The sequence below is a fragment of the Phaseolus vulgaris genome, chromosome 7, assembly GCF_051622355.1.
Source record: "Phaseolus vulgaris cultivar YP4 chromosome 7, ASM5162235v1, whole genome shotgun sequence".
Taxonomy (NCBI): domain Eukaryota; kingdom Viridiplantae; phylum Streptophyta; class Magnoliopsida; order Fabales; family Fabaceae; genus Phaseolus; species Phaseolus vulgaris.
The window spans coordinates 51,454,636-51,476,660 of NC_143504.1; the positions used below are offsets into that span (position 1 = coordinate 51,454,636).

Sequence of the window (22,025 nt, forward strand, 5' to 3'; positions counted from 1 at the left end):
TATTTTAGTAAAAAAGGGAGAAAATTATCCTACTTTCATAAAAAAAAACCCACGATTTTCCCACCACACTTGTTTCGGGCACAGTTTATGTATAAATGGTACTTGTGAGTAACGGTGGTGCTTTATGAATGGGATCTGGGTGTGATGGTGGTGCTGGACCTCTTAAAATTGACCAAAACATAGGTCCATTTCGGCTACGAGCTTGCGATAACAATGGCCTTGAGGATGCTCCAAATTGAGGAGACAGAACCAAAATGGTGAAGATGATGAGAAGTAGAACTTTGAGGAAGGTTTTGTTGTGTGAGAAAGCCATGAAGGTCTTTAATTAATGGATCAAACAAAAACAAAATGCAGTTTTTGTAGCTGTGCTTAAGGAAATGAATATGGGGTTTTGGGGGAAGGAGAATGAATGAAATGAAATGAACACAGAATTTGTTTATATAAGCAAATGGGTAGAGCCTCATTTCTAACCGTAATATGTTAAGTTAATTTCATCTTATATGAATGAATGTATATTGAGATGAAACTTTAATACAGTAAAACGGTGAAATCATAATTAAAATGTCTTTGATTTTCATTCCATGATTTTATGAATTTATTATAATTATAAATTATAATTATAATTATGGCAAATTAATCAATAAAATAAAATTAATATTAACTCGAGTTATAAGAAAATTTATTAATTTCAAAAAGGTAAATTCTATTGCACTCAATCATTAAAGTACTTCAAAAGGATTAATATATTAATATTTTAATATATATATATATACTTGTGATTTAATTTTTTAATATATTTTAATATTTAATGTATTTTAATTTAATACATTTTAATATTTAATAATTAATTTCATATCTATATATTAATATATTTAATTTAGTTAGTAATTAAATTTCATTAATAATATACATTGGTAATTTAATTAGTAATGTATTGGTAATTAGTAATTAGTAATATATTAGTAATTATTAAATAGTAATTACTAATATATATAATTTCTATTAGTTTTTGTGATATTTTTTCTACATTTATATTAGATTTTTTATGCATTTATATCATTTTTTTGTGTAATGTTGATGTTAATATTCCATAATTTTTATCTTATCACTTTTTGTGAATGATCAAACTATCAATTGGTAAGGGTTCAGTGTAAACTCATACATAAATACCTAAGTTATCATACTTTATATTTTATTCACAATTTTTTTGTCTTCGTTTCTTCTGTTTAGTATTTTTTTTCATTGTTTGAGACCATGTTAGATTCAGATTCAGATTAAATTACCATTTTATATTTTTCAGATTATGATAATTTAAAATTCTTTGTTATGTATAGGATGCATTTCAGGAACATTTTGAAGAACCAAGTGTCAAAGCTGTAAATATTCTGACCTAGAGAAAAAGTAATGTACTACCATCCAATATCAATAAAATTCCTAAATCATTCAAAATATTAAATAAATACATATTTTAAATTTTTTAATGTCATCTTAAATAAAAATAAAAAATTTCTATATTTTTCAAAATCCTAAATAAATACAAAATCTAAATTATTTAATGTTCTACTTAAATAAAAATTAGAAATAATTAAATTCCAAAATTATTAAAAATCCTAAATGAATAAAAACCATGAATTATTTAAGGTAATACGGTAATTAAAATTTATAATTAAATACAAATCCTTAATTATTTAATGTTTTACTTAAATAAAAATCATAAATAAATAAAATTCCTAAATTATTAAAATTTGTAATATAAAACTGAAATTACTTAATGTTCTAATTAAATAAAAATCAGAAACAAATTCAATTTCTATATTATTCAAAATCTTAAATAAATATTGATCATAAGTTATTTAATGTCCTGCTTAAATAAAAATCTGTAATAAATAAATTTTTTAAATTATTAAATATTCTAATCATATACAAATCCTAAATTACTTAATGTCCACCTTAAAATGATCTGAAATAAATAAAATTCCTAAATTATTTAAAATTCCAATAAATACAAATTCTAAATTATTTAATATCCTACTTAAATTAAAATAGAAAATAAACAAAATTCCTAAATTATTCAAAACCTTAATAAATATAAATTCTAAATTATTTAATATCCTACTCAAATTAAAATAGAAAATAAATTAAATTTTTAAATTATTCAAAATCCTAAATAAACACAAATCTTTACACTTTACGATATACTTAAAAAAATCTCAAATATACAAATCCTAAATTACTTAATGTCCTCCCTAAAATATCTGAAATAAATAAAATTCCTAAATTATTCAAAATCCCAATAAATACAAATTCTAAATTATTTAATATCCTACTTAAATTAAAATAGAAAATAAACAAAATTCCCAAATTATTCAAAATCTCAATAAATATAAATTCTAAATTATTTAATATCCTACTCAAATTAAAACAGAAAATAAATTAAATTTCTAAATTATTCAAAATCCTAAATAAACACAAATCCTTACACTTTACGATATACTTAAAAAAATCTCAAATAAATAAAATTTCTAAATTTTTCAAAATCCTAAATAAATTCAAAATTTTAAATTATTTTATTTCTTACTTAAATAAAAAATCTAAAATAAATTAAATTTATAAGTTTTTTCAAAATCCTAAACAAATATAATTCCAAAAATATTTAATGTCGTTCTTAAATAAAAAATTAAAACTCAATAAAAATCCTGAATCATTTAATGTCATTCTTAAATAAAAGTCTAAATTAATTAAATTTTTATATTTTTCAAAGTTCTAAATAAATAAAAATCCTAATTTATTTTATTTCCTACTTAAATAAAAATATAAAATAAATAATATTTTGAAAATCTTAAATAAATACAAAATCTAAATAATTTAACGTTTTACAAAAATAAAAATTTAAAATAAATTAAATTCCTAAGTTATTCAAAATCATAAATAAATACAAATACTAAATTATTTAATGTCATACTTAAATAAAAAACTTCAATAAAAAAATGTCTAAATTATTTTAAACTCTAAAAAAATACAAATCCTATGTAGTATTAAAATAAAAGTTTGCAATAAATAAAATACCTAAATTATTTAAAATTATAAATAAATAGAAATCTTAAATTATTGAATACTTAAATAAAAATTTACAATTAATAAAATTCCTAAATTATTTAAAATTATAAATAAATATAAATCCTAAATTATTGAATGTCACACTTCAATAAAAATTTACAATAAATAAAATTTCTAAATTATTCTAAATTTTAAATAAATAAAAATTCTAAATTATTTAATGTCCTACTTAAATAAAATATTTGAAATAAAAAAAATTCTTAAATTATTCAAAATATTAATGAATAATAATTCTAAATTATTTAATGTTCTACTTAAATAAAATTTTAAAATAAATAAAATCATCAAACAAAATAACAACTTACGTATTAAGTCCCACTAGAGAGTAACATATCTGATCCAAAGATTACCGGCGAATCCAAGAGAAAGGATTAAGATAAATTCAATACAACTCAAGTCGTGCATCTTATATGTCACATAGATCATTAGTAAAGTTTGAATATCTTTGTTATCACATATACATCAATACTTAATACACATACAAAGATGAGTCCATACATTATCACAAATGTATGATTCAATTCCGTACCATTTTCATCATAGAGTATCTTACAAAACACAATCCACAATATTCAAAAGTCTATTTAACATAAAAGAAAACAACACATAAATACGAAACCATCCAAATCTAATATTTCTACAAGTTTAAATAATATATAAACAAACAACACTATATAAACACACAACATCCCGCAAGAGAAATTGAATGTTGAGACCACATCCCCTTCACATTCAGATCTTCTAGTCCAGGGTGTTATTAAAAATTAAAATTAGTTTCCCTTATCTTAATTGATTGCTTTCCAAGCAACCTCTAGAATTCTCCAAGTCTGGATAAGCTTAAAGATTTAAGGACTTAATGCAAGTTATCCAAACAGAATATAAATTCAGTATATAGTAGAATAAATTGAGAGAATTACTCTTCTCAACTAACCCCATCAAGATTGATGACTAAATCCTAAGGAAAAATAGAGAATAAACGATCTTTAAAGCAAAAATGAACCTATCCTGTTTGAAATTCTGATAGGATAGAAATGTTCTTTCATTCCTCAGTTACAACGTGGTACGATAAAATTTTAAAATAGATGAAGTATGAAGTCAGAAATGAAGAGTGTAGAGAGAAGGGAGAGACGAAGAGAGAAAGAAGAAAGAAAAAAATGATCGTGTGGTGGGAGGTTTTGTCATTTTTTTTTACGTTGTTACACAATTTAATGGTTTTCTTATAGTTTATGTTTACAAATTTCACTGAGTATAATCTTATTAACCATGAACAATAATTTTTTTATATAGAATTTGAAATATTTTATCATAAAAGATTATTTAAATAAGAAGTTTTTAAAAGAATTAAAAAATTGAAAAATTATTAGAACAACTTAACTTTTAAATTTTATATACATAAAAGAAAATTTTTAAATTTGTCTTAATTTTTTTTATTTTCTCATTATCAGTTCAGTGATAACTCAAATTTTATTTTCATATTTATAGTTTTATTGTGTCTTCTTGTTTCCTTATTTGTATATTTTTCTACACCAACATTAGTTTACTATTTTGTAAAATATTTTAGAGATCCATTTTGACTGATTCCTTTTTTCATTGAATTCCTTATTGTTAGAGTTTCAGTTTAGATACTTGGAATGTGATTTATGGAGTTCATTCATAGTTGTTGTGTATAGCTGATAGAGAATCAAGTTAAAAGAGGTTGTCTAATATACAATTTCTTTGTAATATAGATTTTTTATGGATATTTTGATTTTAGCTTAGACCCATTCGTTTGTAGTTGATGATTTAGAAACATTATAAATATGGAATAGTTGAAGACACACAATACATTCAGTCACTGCAGCTTTTAGTTTTCTATTTTTACAGTTTGTGAAATTTTCAGTTTCTGTTTATTGTAGTTCTTCGTTGTTCTCAATTTTCTCGTATTTTTTCTTCAATCTTCTAAATTCTATTTTCTTCTGCTTTTCTTTTATGGAATTTACAATTTATGTTCTTATACATAATGGAACAAATTAATTTCTTGAAGTTAGAACCATCAGTGTTTACTCTTCAAGTTGTTTTTTTTTTCTTAAATTCTTATGTTGTTCAATTTTTATTAAGAATTATTTTTTCTAATATATAAATTAATTGGTTATGTGTCTTCTTCTTTAAATAAGTAATTCATATTTGAATTTTTTGCCTTCAAGATGACTTTACCATGGTTAGTTTGATGTTTCACAATTCTTGTATGAATTTTCTACTCTTTCTTGCATTACCTTTAATTTTTGTTTTTATGATTCAACTTACGCATTTAATTCCTTTAAATTTTGGTTTATCTCAATTTCAATTTTAATCTCAATCATGCTCTATTTTCTGTTCTCAATTTTATAGTTTTCAGTTTATTAGACCGTTAGAAGTAGAGATACTTTCTGTTCAGAATTTTCTTGTTTTTTTTTTAAGAATTCCATGGTTCCTTTTTAGTTTTATTGTTTATCATTTTGTTAATTATAGTTCTTGTATTCTTAAGTCTGTATTTCTAAATACTTATATTTCATTAAGCACTATACCTTAGAAGATGGTTGATTGACGCTATGATCTTAATCTTGAAAAAAATATAGTAAAATATGGATGATGGTTGTCGATTAAATTCACAACTTTATAAATTGTCAATCAAACAAAAAAATGAGATAAATTGTTAATTCAATATCCAATTTTATTTAATCCAGTTAGAAACTTTAATTAAAAAATAAAAAGTGAGTGGATTAATAAATTTAATTGATGTTACCTACACTATTGACAACTTTGACTAAAAATTGCCTATTTCTGTAATTTTTTCTGTTTTTGCCTATTTACGTAAATATGAAAAAAAATGCACCATTTTGGTGAAATTTCCCAAGTTTTATCCTTACTTTCTTTACATTCATTCTTGTTTCTCTTTCGCAATTTAATCACAACTCACACTAGTTGGAGAATTGATATTGTTCTTATAAGACTAATTTGTCTATTTGAGTTTCGAAGTGTTGAGTGATCTCTTGTGTGAATTGAAAGCTTCACTAAGAAGAAGAGGTTAGGAAAAATAATCTACTTTAGATAATCTTAGTTAGTGAATTTGAAATAGAATATATTCTCTTGTTAAAGCTTTATTAGATCCTTAATCCAAATTGGTCTTGTATATAAATAATTATATATCAAAGATATTAATAACACATTGTTATTGTTGTGTCAAATTAATAGTTATCATTATTAAATTATTGTTGGTAGTTATGTATCTTAAAAGGTTATGAGACCTTTAATAAGTCAGAGACACTTCGAGAAATACTTTCTTAATATTAGGAAGCCACTATACACATGACCTAAGGACCACTACGCATGTCTTTAGGAATCGGTTACTTGACCCACACGAGCCAAAACCCAAGTCAACCTATAAAAGGAACTTCTGAAAAGGGGAAAGGTACGTTTTATGATATTCTGAGAGACTAAACTAAACACTAGCACTGACTTGAGCGTCAGAGTGCAATCGCAAACGAACGCAAACACGAAGAAGGAAGAACTCAAAGAATTAGGTAGCTACAGACAAGACAACAATTGTGTATCGACGTGAACCAATATTATTCTGGCCCTGACATCCACAGAGTTACATGTGGTGATTAAATGACCATACTATTACTACTATTTTACAAATAGGTAAATAGAAATATCAAATGACAATCTCATCTCTCTATAAAGAAATTAGTTTCTCATATCACACTACATTCATCCCTATTCTCACAACCCATTGTCAATAAAAAACAGAGATTATTAAATGTTCTCTCAAAAGAAGAGTATGTGTTGAGGCCAACTTTCTTTTCTCTCTAATCATTGTGAAATCTTGCAAATTTAGATATGTTTCCACTTTAAGTTCTGATAATTAACATGGTAAATTAAGGGTTATATAAATTATAGTTTTTCATCAAAAGCTTAATTTTAAATTTAGTTCTAACAATATGTATTAATGTCAGTATCATGATTCTTCATTAATATTTTTTTTCCTTAATGTCTCCTCATACATGTGTATTTTCTAACTATTACAGTACATAGAAGATGACGTTGATAATTCGATGATTGATATTATTTTATTTTTAAATATATTTTGTATAATAAAATGATATTTAAATATTCATTCGTATGTGTTTTCAATTGAAATATGAAGAACTTGTAAAAGTTTACTGATATTATTTAAATGTGACTAAAAAATAACATTCATAGATATTAATTAAAATAATTGTACCCAACATTAATAAAAAAAAATAATCTTAACTCGTGTTCAACATTAACTATTTTTTTCTTACAAAGTTTTATCTAAAAAAATCTCTACCAAATATTCTCTACAGCATCAATAGATAAATATAAAAATCGATAAATTATATATTATTTTTTTAATATTAAAATATATATTTTATTTAACCAAATAATCTCTACAGCATCAATAGATAAATATAAAAAATCGCTAAATTATTTTTCAATTTTTTTAATATTAAAATATATATTTTATTTTTATTTAAAGTAATTAAAATACTTTATCCAAAAAAAGTATGAAAATTTAATAAATTCAAATTATCATATCCAAATAAAACAACGAATATTCAAATTCAGTTTCTCTGGATTTTGTGAAATCTAACTGAAATTCTCTTTGAAAATTTAACTTCGAAGAATTCCTTAATCTTCCTCAAACATAAATAGTACAACTAGAAATAAATTAACCAAATTAGTGAGATAACTAATAAAAAATCAAATTGTTCTAATAGAATTACGTGTTCAAATTATTTTCTAAAATTTAAAAAGACTAAACTAAAACCTAAAACATTGACGAGAGGTTAAAGTTCAATCTTATCTAGTTTTTAATGAATAAAACGCAATTATATTTTAGTCACTTTTTTTGTATAAAAACCCTCGTTCAACATATTAATACATTTTTTATTAAAAAAATTGCATCAATAATACATCTATATTGTTTTTTATATTTATTACTCACCATGTTAACTAGCTTCTGTGTTTGGGTTGAATTTTAAAATAAAAGTTATCTTTCATTTATATACATATTTTAGTATATTAAAGGTGATTTTGATTTGTGTATTTCATTTATATATATATATATATATAATTTAACTTTAAGTGAGATCTCTAGCCCAACTTTCTCAAATAATTTGTTTATCAACAATAAAAATAAGTTAATTGATAAAAAAAATAAAAAAAAGGAGTTTTAAAATGAAAAATAAAATAACATTTGCATTATGGAAAAAAAATATGATAGAAAAAATGTCAAAGAAAAAAGACTGATGAACATGATGAACACCACACCTTTTAGCTGGAGACATTCACGGAGTCATTAAACATACTGCATCACCATTTTACTTACCACCTTCACGGAAAGCTACATTGCTGCTTCATTATCTACTCAATTACTCTATTTTTTTCTCATCACAAAAATGAAGGGAAAATAATCTCAAAACTACATCTTCCAAAATACAACTATATCTATCTACCGTTAAGATAGCTATTTAATTGCGATTAGTGGAATGGAACGTTGATCTGGTCGTAAGGACCACGTCACAGTATTTTGATTCCTTCACGTTTATTTGCACTTTTATGTCCACTTCCCCGTGACAAACTATTCATTGAACATGAAACTGCTCTTACACGTGTAAAACATAACTTTATTAAGTTTCTCTTAATAAATTGATTGATTGAAATATATATTGATGACAAAACTTAGGTAATATTTATCTATTGGTATACAATATGAAAAACGTATAATTTTTTTTTTTCAAAAGTTTTATTTATAGGTTGACTTGAGCCTTTACTTGTGTGAGTCAGATAATCAGTTCACCAAAACGTGTGTAGTGGTTATCAGAAGTAGTTCCCTGATATTTTGGGAGTGTATCTTTAACTCATTCAACTTTAATTACAAATATTTGCATTTGTCATATTGTGAATGTCGCTTGACTCGGTCATCCGACCCGTACAAATAATATTTTTTTATTTTATGTAAGCATTTTTATCGTCAAATGCGATAAACATATTGCTTTATAGGTGAAATTATCAGTGATAGACAAAAACGCAAAAAGAATAAGGGTATTTGATTGATTTACCCTTTTCCCACAAAGCCTTATAAGAGGCTCAATTTTGTTGTAATTTAGTTCCAAATATCCTAACTCAAAAATAGTAAAAGTATTAGAATTGTTATTCCCTTTAAACCCTGTAGGACCTAAAGTTAGTATTTTTCATTACAAAATCAAATTTGACTTATTGAAGTTATCATTTCGTATTCCTTCAAAGTCTCTTGTCTCTTGTTTTTTTAAGTCCCAATAGTATTTTATTGATTGAGTTAGTCTTTTTGGAAAAAAGGACATGATCTAAAAGTGGATATCTATATATATTAAAAGATGAAAACAAAAAAGAGTATTTTGCAATGATTAAAATGAAATGAGAACAAAATAATTTTATTCAATGACTTGAATTTCCTTAAGGATCAAAACGAAAATATATTACAGGAATAAATCATTGAAAAAGGTGCTTTAATAATTGTAATATATGTTCTTAGAAACTTTTACAATTTTTTTTTTAATATAAAACAGTTTATCTTCATTGATGGTATTATTAAAATAAAAAATTTATGAATAATGATTTGTTATTAGATGATAATGTTTTTTTTTACTTATTAGTCGTTGGTAGACTTTTACTTTTTAAAAGATTCTTAAACTGTTATGAAAGGTATATTTTTTTATTAAATTAATGTGTATGGTTGTACTTTTGGGGTATGAATGTTTAAAATATCATTTTAGCTTTAAATTTATATAATGGATAGTGTGTAGGTACATTAGATGAGGTGGACAACGACACAATATGGATATTTAGGTACATAAAATAAAACTTCTAATTCAAGCTAGTTTATTTGTAAAGATTTGCATGATACATTTGTTACTCTTTTTTCTTTTCAAGTTCTCTCTTAGTCACTTTTTTTTTTCTCAAAAAACCTCATTTTGTATCTTTCTCTCTTTTTAAAAAACCTTGAATGCAAAAATATGCATTATTTGAAGACAAATTCTTCTTAGAACTCCATACCTACCCCCAACATCTTCATATTTTTTTAATTTTAAAGATACCCTTTTGAGTATGATGAAGAGTGTGGTGTGTTCTCCTTCTTTTTCAAATGGTGGTGGTTTTTTGTGGTGAACGTTGATGATTGAAGTAAATTTAAATTTTATGATATTTTTATTTGTGGTGACCGTGTTTTTATTCGTTTATTGTATAATTCAAAAGCCACAAAACCTAGAACAAAATAAACGAGGTGAAAAAATAGAATATAAAACTAAAAAATAATATTTTCACATTGTAAAATAAACTTTTGGTTTTGAAGATTCACAATTTATAATAATAGTCCACTTCATGAAACCATTACAAGTAGTTATTTTCTTGATAGAATTTATGCTATGTTTGGAAAAAACTTCTAATTACAAGAGACCTAAGCATTCAGGTAAATGTGAATTTACTTTATGAAGTAAATTAAAACATATTAAATGATGAAACTGTTTCTCAAATGTCATGGTTGAAAAATAATAGAGATGTTGTGAATGAAAGAGAGATATATGACTTTAAGGAAGGTATGAAAGTATGAGATACAATATGATATTATTTTAAAATGTGAGATTATGATTCATTTAGATTATTTAAACATTTTAAAAAAATTAAAATTGATTTTTTACAAATAATATAAAAGTTTAGAGTTTACCATTAGGGATAAATAATTTATCTTATTTAAAACCGCATAATGTACTGATGATAGTGCATAAAAAATATCTATTACATGTGTAAAAAAGAATGAGACTAAAGAAAAAAAAAACTCAAATTTATCCAAAATCACAATTACCTGTTGTATAAAAATAAAAACACATAGTTCAAAATTTATCATTGAAAAAAGCACTAAAGGATCAGAATTGCATCAGAATTGGCACGCAAAACACAATAAAATTGACCAATAATACAATTAAACTAAAAGCATTAAAATATGAGCAGCATGTATAACTAAAACCAAAAAAGTATAGGAAATATTACTTTCACAATGCATAATAATAATATGAGCTACTTGATAAATGTAAAATTTGAAATGTGAAATGTTCAGCTCCTTTATTAGTTTTTTCTAGAGAGGAAGAAGAGGTAAAAAGGGTACACAACATGCAGTATGAAAGAAATAGTGAATCATGATGAAAAGGATCATGACCATCGTCCAATGATAACATAGTAAAAAATATGAAGAGATATATTCTCTATACATGCACCAACACTTACGTCCAAAAAGACATGCACCAAAATACAATTTCACCCATTGTTTGAGATACCAGTAGAACTGAAGTCCTCAACCTAGACAAAAGACAATCTTGTATATAAAACAAGTTTCATAAATGTGATTGGAGCATGAATAACCACCCCACAAATGCAAATACCTAAGTTTACATGCGTAGAAATGGTTAAGGGAGCAACACGAATAACCAGAATATGCAGCTGTCACAAGTCCAACAGGTAAAAAAAAAAATGCAAAAAGCTAATATAAGCAAAAGAACCGAAGTGCATCATCCCATGAAAGATGAAGCATAACGACAAAGGAAAACTGCAACCTTACCACATTCCAAAACGGAAAATAATTACAATGACTTGAGACAGCATCACACACGAATATATATTAGGGAAATTTACAAGTTTGAGTAACTTTTTTTGGGCTAAATTATAAAAAAATATAAAAATAATTAATTGTTACATAAACAACTTTCAATATTTTTTTTTCTAACTTGTGCATACTTTTTGTTTTATTTTTTAACTGTTTGGAAGCACTTTTTACATATATTTTTAATTTTTCAATGTGTCTTTGTTTTTCAATATATTTTGGTTTTTTTGTTTTTTAATTTTATTATTAATATTTGTTTATATTTTTAATTAATAACTTAAACTAATTAAATATTTTCATTATCTGAATTATAATCAATTATAAATAATTAAATACACAATTTTAAAAAATAAATAAATAATTATTTAAAATTACTAAACATTTATTTAAATTATAATAATAAACTATCTAAATTATATCTAATTATACATAATTAAAAATAAATAACATAAAAAATAAGATGCATTTGCTTTTATAAGTTTAATATGAGGTGTGAAGAATGTGTGCATGGAGGTGCAAGAAGAAGCAGCCTACTTGGTGCTCTCTTTCCACCCAATTCAGAAGATAATATTATTCTTAACCTGTGAATCTATGAATGGATTATAATGCTTAATCTAGACCACACTAAGTGAATTATAATTAAATAATTTTTATAATTAGTGTCACTTTGTTATAATAAATAAAAGGATACAAATTTCAGATAATTAAAATCACATTATAAATAAAGTTATTTACAAAAAATAAAAGAAGTTGTTACCAAGACTAAGAGGGCTACATTTAATTATTACCAGTGGGTACATAATCACTGTCATAGTTATGAAGTTAGTAAAATAACATTGTAAAAATTTATGAAAGTTAAATATAGTCAATAGTTTGTGATGTACTTTTCAATGATCCCATGGATTTAACAAATATAATTTATCACACAAATAGAGTGAAAAAAGAAAAAAAATACAATTATGAGAAAAAAAAATTAAAAGTTCACACTAAAGATTACATAGTTAACATATGTTACATAAAATGTATATATGTTAAGATATTGTATACTTTTTATACATAGTTACTTTTTTTTTTAAATACACATTGATGGCTGTGTTTTTGCTGGTTAAAGAATAAGCCAAATACAAAAAAACATAATCATCCTCCATTTGCGCCTCTTCCCCCAAATCTTTCTCACCACCACCACCACCGCCACTGTACAATCTCTTCAATACCCTTTCTTCTTCGCTGTTCGTCTGCCCCTGTAAATCACTTTTCTTCTCACTTCAGTTATCTTACTTTTTTTAATCTTTATAATTCAAATCTTTCTGCTAGTCTTCTGTTGATTTTGTTATATTGCCTGTTACTCTCCAATTTTTGGACTACTGCGGCTTTGTCACTATTTTCGCACTTGCCCCTTTTCGTTTTCTCTTTTCAATGTTAGGGCTCGAATGCATATATGAATTCTTAGAGCTATTTTCATTGATTTGGTATCTTCTACCCTGACCCAAAGTCTGCTATGACATTGCTTCAACAGTAGGGTTTACAGAAATAAAATCGTAAAAGATGATTTATTGTCTCTTTCTTTGCCAATAGTTTGCATATATGTATAGATTTTTATAACTATCCATCCAGATATCTTATCCTTAAATTCAAGAAGATTGTCTAATATTCGTGTGTCGTACCATGTGTTATTGTTATTCACTCTGACACTGGAATACTAGTTAACCGAGAGTAATGTATAATTCGCAATTGCTGAATTATTTTGTATTTTCCTACACACTTGATGCTTTGTGGGAGGCCGGAACAACTGTATTTTTTAGTGCATTTTAATACAAAATCCTGTAATAGTGACCTAAATTCCTCATCATCTTGTTTAGTTTTATAACTTTATACCTTTGTCTTAACTTACCCCTAATACCTTTGTTTTAACTTACCCCTTATATGGTTAAAAATCTCAGAATCAGTTGAAAACCTTTCTTTTAATACTTTAATGGCCACAGAGTCCTTCATTGTAGTTGTAATATGTCATTCTAAAAGAAAAACATATATGGTTATTTCTTTTATTAGTTTTAGTTTTGGTTTTAGGTATTCAACAATACTTACCGATTAAATTTCCTATGTTTGATAATGTTGATTTCTAAAGGTTCCTCATCACGGACATTGCTATCTGACGACCTCAGCTTGGAGAACCTCGGCCTTAATCTGTGCTTGTCCTTTTTTATTTGTGAATCAAACAATAAAAGCAGTTCAGTTAGGGCTCTGATTCTCCATGGCTGATTTTATGACCTCTACTCATCGAGTGAAGTGGATTTTCTCCCCTCAACAGCTGGTAATTTTCTTCGCTTCTGCCTTTGCTATTCATTTAAAATCAAGATTCATAATCACTTTTGCTACCTCAAATGAGGCTGACATAATTTTTCTGTGCAAGAGGGAGTTTTAGGGGAGGGGAAATAGAAAATCTATTTTATGTTATATTATTTGTACAGTTTACTGTTTCATTTTTCTTATATCTATTTTGATTTTAGGTTGAGAAATATAAAGCAGCTAATCAGAGAGCCAAACAAATTCTAGAGAAGGTATACAGACTTTTCCCTTGCCTTATAATTATCTTCATAAACTAGTGCAAGTTTTAACCAGCAAGCTTTAGGACCATACAACCTTATAGTATTTGTTGTTGCATATTTTTGTGAACAATGTGGCCTTTTGGGTGCTGTTTTCTCCTTATAACTTGTAGACAGAAATTGGGTTGGTGGGTTTGGGTGCACAACTTGATTTATTTAAGAAGCTCTTGTCACATTAGAACATATGCCATAAATTTGACGATAAACTGCTGGAATAAGTTATTTGAAGGGTTTATTTTGATATGGTACACCAAGAAATTTCTGGACAACCTAAAAAGAGCCTGTGGGAGTCATAAATTTAAATAAGCTCCATATAAACGACTGTATAATATTTTATAAAAGTTTGTTATTTGGCTGCTGATGACTATTAATCTCTTAAACAAGTATGGTGCAACTCTAATGGAAGTAGATGTTGATGGTTCATTGTCATATCCTGAACCCCAGATGACTGCAAAAGACACTGGTAATGTCTTTTCCACAAATTTGATTCACTTTTATCTCAATATGTAGACAATAATGTGTCTTTTAATAATTGTTTTCAAAGTGTTTCATTATGTTTTGGTTCCCCCTGATTGTCTGTGTGAGTTTCTATTTTCTACTGTTCACATGGGTAGTATTTCTCGTTAGGTGAGAAGCATTCTCGGACAAAACCTCTTAGTATTGAAGAAGAACAATGCATACGGGTATTTTATGAAAACAAGCTACAAGAAGTATGTAACAATTTTCGCTTCCCTCATAAAATCCAGGTATGCAAGCCATCCTCCAGATATTTTAAATGTAATTGTGATTTGTAAAGCAGTCTGTGATGAGTTGATTAGGGCAACACTGTTTTCTATTATCATTTTTTTAATTAGTTTGGAATATACAGGCAACAGCCCTCATCTATTTTAAAAGATTCTATCTACAATGGTCGGTGATGGAACATCAACCAAAACATATTATGTAAGATTTGCTTTCAGTCAGTCTTATGAGAACCTCTAGTCTAAAGATGAAGATCACACTTGTACTTTTGACAATATTACGATGGAATTTAAATTCATAATTATAGGGACTTTGTTACTTTATTTATTTTTAGATGTTGATATTGGTTGGATGATTGCACCTGGTGCGCCACATACTTTCTGTGGATTGATCATTAGTTTTTCTTTTGGTTAATATTTTTATCCTTTTGATCTAATTCCTTATTTTGTATGGTTTGGTTTGAGTGATCACCTGTTTAGCTGTCATAAGTTTGATGGATTGTATGGTTATTTATATATATTTTTTCAATCTTTCTGTTTTACTTGTTAGTTTTCAGTGTATCAGACTGAATTTTTCTCAGGTTGACCTGCATATATGCTGCTTGTAAGATAGAAGAAAATCATGTGTCAGCTGAGGAGCTTGGTAAGGGGATCTCACAGGATCATCAAATGATTCTCAATAATGAGATGATAGTTTATCAGGCATGGATAGGCCCCAAATAAGAAAATGATCTATTTCTCATTTTTTGTTTTTGTTCATCTTTGACATGAAATCCTTGTTTTGCAGAGTTTGGAATTTGATCTAATTGTTTACGCACCATATCGCTCAGTTGAAGGTTTTATAAATGATATGGAGGTTTGTCTGGTTGGCCTGAGTGGATTTTTTTTTAAAATGTTAAATTTATTAAATTATTTTTGCATCTCAGAAAGTTAATAAATATCACAGTTACTCTTTTTCTGGGTTAGTAATTTCATGACTTGGCTGATATAAACTGTGTTTTTTTAGTGATTTTATTTTATGCTAAAAATAATATCTATCGGCATAGACAGGAATTTTGCAATGCTGGTGATGATCAGCTTCAAATGCTCAAGGTACTTACTTATATTCCTATTGTCCAACGAAATTGATTGATATCTTGCTGAGCACATTGTTGTGACTGTGAGTAGATGGAACTCTTTTTGCTTTTTATTTATTTGTAGACTGTCTTGTAACATTCGCTCCCACCCCCCATTTCTGTGACAATTGGTGGTAATTGGGGCTGTTTGCTACTTGCTCTTTTCATAAAAGTAACTATTTTCAAATAAATCACTACTAAGATTTTCATGCATGTACTTCAACTTTTCAAAATAGTAAGAAGCTGAAAAGAATCTAAAATTTGATTGAAAATTAGTTAGTAGGCATTTTTAATAGCTTTGTAGTAATAATTGTCTATTTTTAGAACTGTCTTTTATGATTGTAAACAAGCATAATTTTGCTTTCTTTTCTCAAATATCTCTAAAATTTAAGCACTAGATTATTTTGTACCAGAATATTTTTTTAATATACCCAGTCATTCGTTTTCTATAACTAAAATTTATTCTAAAACATAATGAATTTAAATAATTTATGTTTGGGAACTGCATAGCTTGCAGTTAAATGGTCTCCATCCATCATTGTTCTACTTGAAATGTAAATATATTGCTTTATTTTTAATTGGCATTTAGCAAAATATTGAGTATAAAGGACCATAAAAACAAAAGTTATTGGGGCAATTTCTTTCTATACACTCGGAACATATGAAATGAAAGGTGTGAAGAGGTCAACGTGGGCCATTCTCACATCTGATTCTTTCGTGATGAACTTCCAATATGTGTGTATTGATGGGCTCCTATATCCCCTTCTCTTCCGGAGCAATGTTTTTTGTATGTGTTTAACCGATGTACTTCCCTAGGTATAAAAACTTCATGCATCTTTTTTATTTGGGCATGTTCACTGGCATTTGATAATTTTTTGTTGATGTTATATAGACTTTGCAAGAGACAGCAAGGTTGGAAGTTGATAAAATGATGCTTACAGATGCACCACTTTTATTTCCTCCTGGGCAGGTATTCTAAAAATAATCTCCCTATCTATATATATAGACAAATAGAGAGAGAGAGAGAGTCCCTTTAGCAGTGTTTTTGTTACTGACAGCAGCCACAACACAAGTTTTCCTTGTTCTCTTTTGCCTTTAGCAAGGATTTCAAATAAAAAAATTGCATGTTTTGTAATTAATTTAGGTCAGTGTACTATCCAAAATCAAGTAATCATGTCACAAATTACAACCCAGGCTAGTGAAAATTAATGAACTAAATTTAAGAAAGATTAGTCACCCATTAATCACTTCACATATATTGATTCACCGTTATCATTATTCTTTAATATCAGTTGATTGTTTCAAAATTAGAAATATGCTTGCCAGGTTTTCCATATCATCAGCAAAACAAAAAACCTAAGCTATACCTCTCAATTACTGATTTGCAACTAAACATTTTCTAGTCAATCTAGATCAATATTCTACTTCAGCTTTGTTTTAAACCATTTTACATCAAAATCTAACCCTACCTGTTTGGTTCTTCTGATGCAGTTGGCCTTGGCTGCTCTGGGTAACTCAAATGCACTGCACAAAGTCGTTGACTTCGATAGGTACAAATAATTGCTTCACATGTTTATTTCCGATAATTTATTCTGAACCTTCCCCCTGTTCTTTTCCCTTTTATTATCTGTTACAAAGTCATGTAACAAAATGGCCTGCCTGAGATGTGTTATTGTGGTATATATTCACTCTTTATGTCTTTATGCCGACACTTAATTGCAGTTATCTTGGGAGCATTCTTTCCCGTCAGAATTCCATGCATACAATGGCCGAGCTTGATGAATCACTGCATGCAATTGATTCTTGTGTAATTGTTTCTTATTCTGATATTTGTGATTAAACTGAACTACTGATGTGAAATTCCGAATAAACATTTTGTATTAGGCAGCAATTGTGGTTTTTCTTCTGTTTTACATGTGGACCATTGTGGCATTGGATATGTATGCAGGTTAAAAAATACAAAATTCCGTCTGAGAAGGAATTGAAGCATATCAACCGAAAACTGAAGTCTTGTTGGGGTCATAGCTCTCACGACGAGTACTTCCTTCAACCTTATATTGAATTACATGCCGGCCTACAAATCCACCGAAAAGAAAAAACCTTTTGTTCTGTATTAATAACTTTGGCTTTGTTTACAGGGGCAAGAAGCGGGAAAAGAAATCAAAGCACAAGTCCAAACGGAGCTCAAGTGAAGCACAAAATATGCCATCTCTTGTCTAGCGTTATATTCATTTCAAATGGATTGGAATTTTTCAGTTTCTTTTTGTCTAACGTTACCTGACCCTACATGCAAGAGCGTTTGAGGGCAAGGAGCCTTTTGAAAACTCCTGCCTGCTTACTAGTGAGTCTAATTTTGTTGCTTCACTTTATGCCCCTCAATTGACATTCATATTTTGTGCTTGACATTTTACTCAACAGTATGGCTGTGGAAGTACACATATTTTCCCCTCGCCTATGTTCTTTTGTCTTTCTTCCCTGATGAACCCCACCCCCAACTTCTCTATTTCTTAAGTGTTTGTGAATCAATAATTTGTTAACAATTGGTTTATTTCATCAAAACTGACATTTTTTAATTGATTAATTGCTTTACTTTACACCTTCTATGCAATTCCTACAATTTTGAAAACCCTTGTCTATCTATTCTCTTGTCTTTAATTTTGTTTTATTTATGTAAAACTGTCCATTAGATCTGACAAAATTACATGAATGTTTCTTATTTTCAAATGAAATACTCATTTTTATATTGAATTTGTCTAGCATTAGTTCACCTTTTTAATGTACCAATAGAACAGTTTCAGTGACTCTATCTGTGTGCTTTCAAATTGAAGAAAGTAGTTTTCCAATTTGCAAAAACTCCCATCCCAAAGTTTTTACAGTTTCACAATTTGTTTTTGGAATTATTTGATACATTACAATATATAAAACATTTATTTAAATTCAAAATAATGTTTTTAAATTTAATCCCGTAAGGAATATTGTTGAAAAAAAGGAAAAATGCAGAAGCGGGATAAAAAGAGAAAAAAAGGAAATTGAGAAGAAAATAACCTACCCTAACCATGCTATTTTATAATAGGGCATTTTCTTTCGACACTTCGATACTTCTTGAATGATTCATGGAATATATTTAAAATTGTATAATTTAAACATATTTTGAATTGAATAATTTATAATGCATATCTAATTTGAAATAAATTTTCGGGATACATAATCTGGATATATTCAAAATATATTTTAGATTATATAAAAAAATGTGGAATGCATTTCTGATTTCGGAAATGTTACAACCTATATATTTTTGGATTACGAAATAGAATTTTAAATTTGTAAGCATATTTTAAATTATACGTATATTTTCAATTAGAAATCTGAATCACGTAGAATTTAGATTTTTCTAATCTAAGATGGATGTGCTAGAAGAAAACATGATATAGAGGAAGACATCAAATTATTATAGAGGGAGACATTGAATTATAATAGGGGAGTTGCGTTTTGGACCCCCATAGTCTAAAATGCCACTTTCATATATTCTGAAAATTCATTTTTACCGTTTAAAAATTATATAATGAGATGTAAAATCCAGAATAAAAAAATGTATTTAATAATGCACAGTTCATAATATTTTCTGAATTGTGTATTTTGGAATATATATTTTGTATTTCAGATTATACATTATGGATTACATTACTTTTAGATTTTTTTAAAATAATTTGATATTTTTAGATTTTTTACATAGGCTAACTACAATGATTTGCTGGTTTTGTATCATGTTAGAGTACTTTTTGTCATATGTCCACAGTCGATTATGCGTGCATGATCCTCTTGAATATATCTTGCATTAAATGAAATTATATTAGACATCTGAAAACTAAAAAAGAAACTATAGTAACGTAGTAATGAAAATAACTTATTGGACAAACATATTCCTACTGGAACGACGATACAATACTTATAATCAATCTTTGTTTGCCCAAGAAAGTATATATGAGTGTGACACTAATCTGAACCAGTGCATGTATTTGGCTGCACATGCTGAGGGATGTGAAATAGTATCACACTAGTAACAAGATGGTCGACAAAGTGCAACATTCGATCATCAATGACAATAACCACCTCCTTCAAAAGGTAGGGGAGGTTGAGGAATTGTCTACTCATGCCAAATTGACGCATAACACACTTTGGCAAATGACGTTGTGAACACATCCCAAACTAGATATATCTTGAGAAAATGACCATGTCTTAAATGTCTGACTAGGATGAAAGCATCACAACATGGGTAAAATCATTGATCTAGACCCTCACAATGACAACTGTACATATGTGGCGTCTGATGACATAATGGCACGCCCAAGGGAGGAGAAGCTCTTGATATGTGAGAGCGATACACCGATTCCCATTTCTAGGTAGTGTTCATATTTCTACACTTGATCCAAATGAACCGAATATTATTTATATATTTAATTGAAAATAAATCTAAATTGTTCAATTTATGTATATTATTTACCTTAACAACATGACATGACCTTTTAATTGCTTTGTTAAGCATCACCAAGTTGGTCATACATATGACTGAGTGTGTAAACTCCACATGCATACCTGCCACATATCCTCAAATTCATAAATAGCGACAAGTACAACATGTTAAACAATGTAACACTTTTATTAGTAAAAATTGTGCACGTAACTAGATGCAACAAATAAGCGTGAGTGACGAACTCCTATATGTGGTGTACGATGCAATCTTCGTACACCTCGTGCAACCAACTTAATCAGATGTGAGCACCACGAAACTACCTCAACTCTATTGCGACATTATCAAAATCTACTCCAAGCAGCTAAACCAACAACGATGACATTAATGTGAAATGTAACGTCAAATACGAACAAAACTGTCCCACAATTGGGAGATGCAACAGTGCAGGCACATCATCTAGAGTAATGGTCATCTCATCAACATGGGAGGTGGAAATTGTTGGTGTGATAATGCCATCTTTCAACAAAGGTTGGTATGAAATTTATCAACGATCTCATAACCAACATTGCACAATTGCAACAACCTGGTATTAAGCATCGTAGCCTCAATTTGAGAATGAGAGATTCCAAACTTACTTAACTTACGTCCATAGGAGACCAACTTTAGTTCCTCTTCATCCTCATCCTCCCACATTCTACAAGCCATGTGGTCAATATAAACTTATTCTATATCCCTTCTATTGACCGACACTAACTTGCGCTTATGATGATGATCCAACTCTGGTCCTGGCCATATCTCAACCAATAATAATAATAAACAATGAATACTTCTTTTCAAATTAATAATTATATTATGGATCCAAAAATACATTATGGAATGCACAATGCAGAGTATATATACATTTTTTATTATATATTCTGTAATGTGTTCTAAATATGAAAATACACTTTGAAATGTACAATCCATAGTATATATACACACTATATACACACATTTTGGATTGTGCATTCAAGAATATATTTTTGTTAGAAAATGATATAACACAAAACCAACAAAAATAAACCCATAAACACTTACCTCTTTAACAAGTGTAATGGTGCACTGTAGTCGTTAGCGATGGTGACCAATGCAGTTCAAATAGGATTCTCACCCACCCACGAACGAAGGAGGACAAAAATTAAAGAGTAGTGGAAGGGAGGTGGAGCGAAGACGAAAGAAGAAGAGATGGGGAAAAGAAAAAAAATTGTAGGCTAAATATAAATATAAAAGAGGGGTAGTTTGGTATTTTCACATACACTATGGGTT

The 22,025-nt window shown here is 27.5% G+C and overlaps 1 protein-coding gene across 12 annotated transcripts; it reads left to right on the forward strand.

Annotated features, from left to right (window-relative positions):
• The first annotated feature begins 12,847 nt into the window (after window positions 1–12,847).
• On the forward strand, window positions 12,848–18,704 carry LOC137829819 (cyclin-H1-1). Of its 12 annotated transcripts, none has more exons than XR_016523180.1 (14): window positions 12,848–13,034; window positions 13,917–14,102; window positions 14,299–14,349; window positions 14,779–14,857; window positions 15,022–15,140; window positions 15,263–15,336; window positions 15,716–15,836; window positions 15,922–15,990; window positions 16,181–16,226; window positions 17,142–17,219; window positions 17,741–17,799; window positions 17,972–18,056; window positions 18,198–18,286; window positions 18,388–18,704. XR_016523180.1 is itself a non-coding variant. In XM_090304705.1 (14 exons), exons 2-14 carry the CDS (start codon window positions 14,043–14,045, stop codon window positions 18,467–18,469), a joined length of 1,008 nt encoding a protein of 335 aa, XP_090160831.1. In that variant the 5' UTR covers window positions 12,848–13,034; window positions 13,917–14,042; the 3' UTR covers window positions 18,470–18,704. The 12 variants fall into 12 exon arrangements, 8 of the variants coding, with proteins under 8 accessions (XP_090160831.1, XP_090160832.1, XP_090160833.1 ...); XM_090304705.1 differs by having other exon boundaries at window positions 16,185–16,226; XM_090304710.1 differs by having other exon boundaries at window positions 12,899–13,034; window positions 15,716–15,777; window positions 16,185–16,226.
• Window positions 18,705–22,025: the final 3,321 nt, after the last annotated feature.

What these genes read in the sequence shown, in the direction of transcription:
- LOC137829819 (XM_090304705.1), top strand. Translation starts at nt 14,043, where the DNA reads ATGGCTGATTTTATGACCTCTACTCATCGAGTGAAGTGGATTTTCTCC. An exon ending in CCAAACAAATTCTAGAGAAG is followed by an intron (nt 14,350 to 14,778) that starts GTATACAGACTT and finishes CTCTTAAACAAG; the next exon opens with TATGGTGCAACTCTAATGGA. An exon ending in GGTCATAGCTCTCACGACGA is followed by an intron (nt 18,287 to 18,387) that starts GTACTTCCTTCA and finishes CTTTGTTTACAG; the next exon opens with GGGCAAGAAGCGGGAAAAGA.